This window comes from Triticum aestivum, chromosome 4A, assembly GCF_018294505.1.
Source record: "Triticum aestivum cultivar Chinese Spring chromosome 4A, IWGSC CS RefSeq v2.1, whole genome shotgun sequence".
Taxonomy (NCBI): Eukaryota; Viridiplantae; Streptophyta; class Magnoliopsida; order Poales; family Poaceae; genus Triticum; species Triticum aestivum.
In genome coordinates, this window is record NC_057803.1 from 2,624,083 (window position 1) to 2,631,842 (window position 7,760).

Here is a 7,760-nt window from a genome sequence, read left to right on the forward strand (position 1 = left end):
AATTAGGTTATCTTGGATGTCGTCGACGCCGAGGCACCCTAGATGATCAAATTAGGTTATCTTGGATGCCGTCGACGCCGAGGCACCCTAGATGTTCAAATTAGGTTATCTTGGATGCCGTCGACGTCGAGGCACCCTAGATGATCAAATTAGGTTATCTTGGATGCCGTCGACGTGGAGGCACCCTAGATGATCAAATTAGGTTATCTTGGATGTCGTCGATGCTGAGGCACCCTAGATGATCAAATTAGGTTATCTTGGATCACAGTAGTAGCCACATTCATCACACTTATTAGCAAACAATAAGAAAATTAGGAGCCACAACTAACCAGAAGCAACACCAAGTTTAGAACATCAACAGCTAACCAGATGCAACACCAAGTTTCCATCACAGCCCAACAATTCCACTAGGTACCTTACATGAAAGTACTCATGACAACCAGAATAAAGATGTTTAGAACATCAACAGCTAACCAGAAGCAATACAAGTTTTCTTCACAGCCCAACAAGTCCACTAAAATGAAAGTACTCATGACAAGTTTAGAACATCACAACCAAAATGCAGATGTTTTGAACATCATCAGCTCAAAACAACTTCATCTGCTCCCTTGAGAACAGTTGAACCACTCAGACATCTTAAAGGATGGCTTCCTCACTCTTCCACTACCTACAACTCTTGGGGGGATGAACTTGTTTCTTCCTCTTGGCCCAGCAGCAGTAGAGGAACTTGGACCAGCACCAGTAGTAGAAGAACTTGGACCAGCACCAGCAGTAGAAGTTGCAGTCCTTGTAGTTTTAGCTTTCTTTGTTGCCCTTGTAGCAGGAGGAGCAGCAGCTGCAGCAGGAGCAGAAGGAGCTCTCCTTGGTGCACTGGGAGCTGAAGCAGGAGTAGAAGGAGCTCTCCTTGCTACCCTTGGAGCCCTTGGAGCTGGTGGTGCTGGAGCTGCAGTTTGAACAGCAGTAGGAGCAGAAGGAGCACTTCTCCTTGGTGGCATGGGAGCAGGAGCAGATACAGTTCTGGGTGTATCATCTCTCCCGTTTTCCTGAAATTACAGCATACAAATGTTAGAAACTGGTATGTGAAATTGTACAAAATCCTACTACAATAGTTACCTAGTGCTGGTTCATTCTCATAGCTAGGGATGGTTTCAGAGCCTGCTTGCAACTAGTGTAACTATGCCCAGTCCTATTGCAATTGCTACAAGTGATAGTTGCCATCCTAGATGTATCCTTTGGAGCTGGCTTTTCAAACTTGCTCTTTCTCCTCTTTGTCTCTTTGTTTCCTGGCTTTTCTTTGAACACTGGTGGTTCAATGTCATGGGTTCTAGTCTTTGGCCACAAATCAGGCCCAGGCACAGGGAAAACTATTGGACTATAAGCTGCCTTATATTTTGGTTTCTTGAAGAAATCATGAACAAAATCTTCTGGCACAAGTTTTGCCTTGTTGATTGCAGAAACAGCATGATTGCAAGGTACTCCACACATGTCCCACTTCCTACAACCACATGTATGATGCAACAAGTTAACTGCATATGTGCTTTCTCCACTTGTCACCTGGAAGAGATCAGGTCCAGCTTTGATAGACTGACAAAACCTAGAATGATGTTTTGCTTCCTCTAGCTTCTCAGCATATGTTGGGCATATCTGCCACTTGGCAGTCTTAGTCTTTGTCCTATTTGCATTGAACTTCACTAACAACTTTGTCCTGATCCCATCTACCATGGTTCTAATGGGTTTGGCTCTGACATCAAGTATCATTTTGTTAAAAACTTCACTTATATTGTTAACTACCAAGTTAGTTTTGTAATTGTTGTCCATGGCATGCCTAGCCCATGTATGTTTTGGTATCCTAGATAGCCATTTACAAGCTGGCTCACACTCCTTTTGCATGCCTTCCATTGCTGTTACATAACCATGCCCAGTATAGAAATAACTTGCCTGATACATGTATTTCTTCAACTCTTCCCCTCTAAAACTAGCTGTTTGAAAGTTCTGATAAATATGTCTAAGGCATAATCTTTGTTTGCAATTGGGGAATACATTGTTTATGGCTGTAAGAAGGCCCTGTTTGAATGAACTACAGTTTGAGAATACTACAACAATGCCATGTATGAAATTAATAAACAAAGACAATTAATAAGCAATGCAAGCAATGATTGGAGTAGAGATAGTAGTACCTTTTGCCTGTCAGATATAATAGTGTAGTAGCCAAACTTGCCTGACTCACCACCAATGGCATATTTTAATTGAGTAAGAAACCAAGACCAGCTTGCTGTGTTTTCCTTGTCCACTATTGCAAAAGCAATGGGAAATATGTTATTGTTTCCATCTCTTTCAGTGGCAGCCAAGATTTGCTGCCCTGTGGTCAACTTTATGAAGCAACCATCCACACTTATCATACAAGATCACAAGTAGATTACCAACAAATTATTGGGTGTGCACATATAAATGTAGAGTCACTAGTTAATTAGTAGGTGTGCACATACCTATGAATGGTCTGCAACCATTAAGGAAACCCTCTTTGCAAGCATTGAGGCAGATGAACAAGCCATGGAATCTTGGGTTTTTGCTTGGATGTAGTTTCAGATGCTTTGTTGTGACAATGCATCTACTTTCTGGATTGTTTTCTAGCACAACTTCTAGGTAATCCCTTATCCTATGATATTGTGCCTTCTGATCTCCTAGGACTACATTTTTGGCTAGCTTTCTTGCCCTATAGGCCATATGTATAGATACCTCTATTCCATGCTTTTGCTTCAAGTTTGAAATTATAGTCTGGACAGGTGTGTTGGGGTCTGTCCTCAACTGTTGCTCACATTCATGTGCCAACCACTTAGTAGTAACTTTTGTGCTCTCTCCTACTACTGGGAAGCTGTGGTGCAAGTTCAGTTTCTTTATACAGAATGTGTTCCCATGTGCTATCTGACAAGCTGCAATGAAAAATGGACAACTCTCAAATTTGCAGACAACTATAATCCTGTCTGGACAGTTCCTGTGGAAGGCATGGTTCCTATTTTGTGAGATGTGAAAATTAAGAAGTGCCCTCCTGAACTGGGTCACATCTAGGAAACAAAGCTTCTTCATAAATTGCTCTTCCGGGTTCTCCCTTTTCTCATCATACCAAACTCTGGGCTTCTTCTTTTTTACCTTGCTCTTCCTATCAGCTGGAAGCTTCACACATGGTATTTGAGCCCCATCATTATCCTCTTGACTTAGGTCACCAGGGTTGCTCTCCTCATCAGATGAAGGAAACCAATCTTCCTCAATAATCTCATCCAAACTAGCATGAGATCTTGTAGTTGGCCCCTTTCTTTTACTTCCTCTGCTACTTCCTCCTATGCTGCTCCCTTCCTCCTCCTCCTCCTCCTCCTCCTCCTCTGGTGCCTTCTCCTCCTCCTCCTCATATGCTTCATATGGCTCATCCACATCAGTGTCCCCTTCAATATGATGAAGTGGATCATCTCTATGCTTCTTCACTGCCTCAAGCCTAGCAATTATATCCTCATCTGCTAGTAAATCTGTGTCACTGTCACTATCAGTGAAATCTTCAGCCATTAGCTCTGGAAGTTTTCTTTTAGCTGCCTTGTATTTCTCTTTTTCTTTCCCCTTTTTCCTGAACTTCTCAATCTCTTCATTCCTCTTCTGCTCCATCAGTTGCTCAATTTGCTCTTGATCTTGGTCTTGCTCCATGAAATACTCATGCCTCTCTTCACCAATCTCCATTGCAAATGCTGGTACTGGTGCACACTTTTGCTTCAAAAATGAACTCTCCTGTGTGTTAATGACCTGCACTGGCACTGGTTGTGGCTTTGTTGGGCTAGGAAACAGTGCTCCCGCTGTATCTATCTCATACACCACTGGCACACCTATTTCAGATAATGGAACCTGCTCCTCACTGATGTTCAAATCACTAGGTCTTGGAGCATCACTTCTGATGACTGTTATGTTCACCACCTTCTGACCTTTGATAACTAGGTCATCCAACATTTCCTCCACCTTATCATCATCTGTCAGTTCTTCCATACCTGAAACCCCAACACCTGGATCTCTGACATAATACATAAAGTCTGTCATCCCATAACCTTCAAGCTCTATTAGTGCAATCAGATTGTAAAATGTGATATCATCCACATTTAGGCTTCTTTCAAGATTATCTCTGTCATGGAAATGGAATCTGACTTCCCACACTTCATCATTCAATCTACAGTTCAAGTAAAGCAATTCAGTTCAAGTAAACAATTCAGTTAAAAGTTAAAGATTCAGTTAAAAATATAGTTTCAGTTATAAATTCAGTTAAAAGTTCAAGATTCAGTTATATATTCAGTTAGTAGAAACAATTCAGTTAATGTTTCACTTAAAGATTTAACTAAAGTTTCAGTTAAAAATACAGTTTAAGTTAAAATTACAGTTTCAGCTAAAAATTCAGTTAAAAGTTAAAGATTTAGTTATATATTCAGTTAGTAGAAACAATTCAGTTAATGTTTCACTTAAAGATTCAACTAAAGTTTCAGTTAAAAATACAGTTTAAGTTAAAATTACAATTTCAGCTAAAAATTCAGTTAAAAATTAAAGATTCAGTTATATATTCAGTTAGTAGAAATAATTCAGTTAATGTTTCACTTAAAGATTTAACTAAAGTTTCAGTTAAAAATACAGTTTAAGTTAAAATTACAGTTTCAGTTAAAAATTCAGTTAAAAGTTAAAGATTCAGTTATATATTCAGTTAGTACAAACAATTCAGCTAATGTTTCACTTAAAGATTTAACTAAAGTTTCAGTTAAAAATACAGTTTAAGTTAAAATTACAGTTTCAGTTAAAAATTCACTTAAAGTTTCAGTCCAAAATAGAGTTAAAGTAATTTGTTCACTTAACAATTCAGTACAGGATTCAGTTATAAATTCAGTAACATTTTCATTTAAATATTCAGTTGTAAATTCAGTAATTGAGTAGGTTGAAATTGAGTTTAACATTCAATAATTTCATGTAATTGAGTAGGTTCAAATTGAGTTTAACATTCAGTAATTTCAGTTAATATTTAGGTGCCTACTACATACACTTAGAACCCTAGAACTACATAAACACTTCACTTACATGTCTGACCACATAAACAACCTACAACAATAATCCTATAACACTAGAATCACAAACGCTTAGAACCCTAACCCTAGAACCCTAACCCTAGAAACCAAATCCGGGTACGGAAAGAGAAAACTTACGAGACACCGCCGAAGGAGGATGCGTAGTGATGGCTCCCCTCTGAATCTTTCTTCACGGCCTTAGCGAACGCCCTCGCCGCCGCATACTCAACACAGTAAGACGGCGACGGCGGCTGTGGAAGAGGCGGAGCCTGAGATGGGTTTGAACTGCCGCAAACCTCTGTTGGATCTGCAGGAGCACCACTGCCACCAGATGCATCGCCAGCACCACCGCCACCGCCATCATCACCGCCACGCGAGGTGGCCATCACCAGCGGCGAGCAAGGGCGAGAGAGGAGAGGGGAGCGGGACGAGAGAGGAGAGGGGAGCGGGGCGAGAGAGAGGACAGGGGCACGGGGGGGACTGTCTGACAAGGACCGACCGGCGCAGCGTCTTGAGCGTTTTGTTCCTAACGGCGCCGTTTGCCTGTCCGTCAAGCCACGTCAGCGTTTTCGGGGCCCACCTGTCGGAAAAGAGATCAAATGAGGCTAAACGGCTGTTCAGTGCTTTCTGCAACGGGTTAAGAGATTTTACGGTGTTTTTTGCAACAGATTAACGACTTGGTAGTTTCCTGCAAACCTAGCCACAAATGTGGTGGTTTCTTGCAATTGACTCGTGCAAACCAAACTGTGTGGTTGGATGGTTAGGTGGAGAGTGTGTGCGGTCATGGGATGAGTGTATGCACGTATATATAAGCGTTTGTGTCTGTACTGATGTTGAAACAAAAATCGGTTTGTGTCTGTTTGTTTGCCAAAGAAAAAATTGATGTGTCAATAACCTCTTTATTGATCTGTATTTCTTGAATTTTTGTAAAAGCAGTTGACCATAGAACGACCGCATCATGCTTCGCTTTCTTAATTACATCCTCGACGGGAGAATATCCAGGGAGTAGCAAATCTTCTTGAACGCCGCGACGTGATCCTCCGCGAGGGCCATGAAGAGGTCGACGCTGCCCTTCACCGTGCGCGACGGCACGAAGACCATCAGCCCCTCGACCGGCAACCCCGGCGGCAGGAACACGGAGGGCGGCCCGGTCCCAAAGTCGAGCTGGTGGAACCTGAACCCCAGCCAGCTGTCCACCTCGATGTCCGGGCAGAGCATCGTCCCGAAAGTTGACGTCGCCGCGAGCTCCTCCCCGTTCGCGTGCGCCACCCCGCCGAAGTCCACGTACGACTGGATGTACTCCTCGTCGACGCGCGCCGCGGCGTCGCGGATGGCGCCGACCACGCCGCCGTAGCTCAAGCCCAGCACGTCCCGCACCTGGAGCCTCGGGAACGCCCAGAGCACCATGTTGCCGAAGAAGTCCATTGGCACGGGTGGGTTGGCCCTGCCCCTGCAGTTCACGGCCACCCTCACCTGCGTGAACTCCTCCGGGCTCAGCCCCCGCGCCGCCGTGACCGTCTTCCACACGTGCGCCAGCAGGCACTGGAACGTGCTGCAGCGTGCGCCCACGCGGGACCTGAGCTCCGCGATGAACTCTGCCGGGAAGTGCACCTTGATGTTCCTGATCTTGTCCATGGGGAGAACGGCATGGGGCTGGCTGGTGGCGCTGCCTTCTCCTGCCTTGAACTCGATGGACCGGTGGTCGAACACTGGCTTCGGCGTGCTGCCAGGCACGGCGGTGGCCGCGCGGTCTATGAAAGGGGAGGGCACGGTGAAGCCCTTGCCCTCGCGCACCGCGGTCGCCCACGCGCCGTAGAAAGTGCTCGCGGCGTGGCCGTCGGCGATGTGGTGGTGGCATATCACGCCGAGCAGGAGGCCGCCGCACCTGTAGCGGCTGAGCTTGACCTGCAGCAGCGCTGGTCCAACGCTCTCCTGTAGAGTAATTGAAAAACACATCAGCACTCCATACAATCAAAACCACTGCATGCATGCATGAACAGTACTATGAGAATGTGACGTGACGGCACCTCCGGCACCGTAGGGTAAAAGCCGGCGACGTCCGTGGCCATGCCGCCGGCGGCGAGCACGTCGGCCATGTCGGCCGGGACGTCGGCCTCGATGACGAGCACGCCCTCGTTGTTGAGGTGGAGGACGCGGCGGCCGTGGCCGTCGAGGGCGAAGCGGCCCAGCAGGTGAGGGTAGGGCGCGATGGCCCGGAGGAGGCCCTCCTTGAGCGCCTGGTTGGACGGCGCCGGGGCGGGGTAGGCGAGCACGATGGGGACGTAGGTGTCGATGGCGGCGCGGTCGAAGACGGTCAGCTGGACCTTGCCGCCGGCCAGCGGGTGCGGCGCGGCGTACGCCGGCTTCAGCATCGCGCTTCTGCTGGTGGCAACAACCTGGCCGGCTTCTGCGTAGTTAACCTCCATTTCTGCGTACGTATGCGTATGCAAGCGGGCACGAGGTCGATGTCTAGCTATCACCTTTCTACAAAGAGGCCGATGAACTCGTCGAGTGTGGCTTGGATCGATGAACAGGTAGGGGCGCTTACGTCCGCTTATATAGAGCTCCAGGCCAGGGTATGCGCGCGTCCACCATGTGCTGCATGCATTCGGAGCTATCTCTTCGCCGGCCATGCCATCCAGTCTACGCTCTCTCTCTCTCTCTCTCTCTCTCTCTCTCTCT

At 46.2% G+C, this 7,760-nt stretch overlaps 1 protein-coding gene across 1 annotated transcript; it reads right to left on the reverse strand.

Moving 5' to 3' along the window:
• Positions 1-5,961: 5,961 nt before the first annotated feature.
• LOC123081512 (tryptamine benzoyltransferase 1) lies at positions 5,962-7,589 on the reverse strand. Its single transcript, XM_044504081.1, has 2 exons — positions 7,106-7,589; positions 5,962-7,010 (listed from the first exon to the last, which is right to left on the reverse strand). The coding sequence occupies exons 1-2, from the start codon at positions 7,502-7,504 to the stop codon at positions 6,054-6,056; spliced, it is 1,356 nt and encodes a 451-aa protein (XP_044360016.1). The 5' UTR covers positions 7,505-7,589; the 3' UTR covers positions 5,962-6,053.
• Between the last annotated feature and the right edge of the window lie 171 nt (positions 7,590-7,760).

Excerpts from the sequence above, each read along its gene's own strand:
- LOC123081512 (XM_044504081.1), bottom strand. The coding sequence starts at position 7,504 with ATGGAGGTTAACTACGCAGAAGCCGGCCAGGTTGTTGCCACCAGCAGA. Across the intron at positions 7,011-7,105 it reads TTTACCCTACGGTGCCGGAG|GAGAGCGTTGGACCAGCGCT; the intron begins GTGCCGTCACGT and ends ATTACTCTACAG.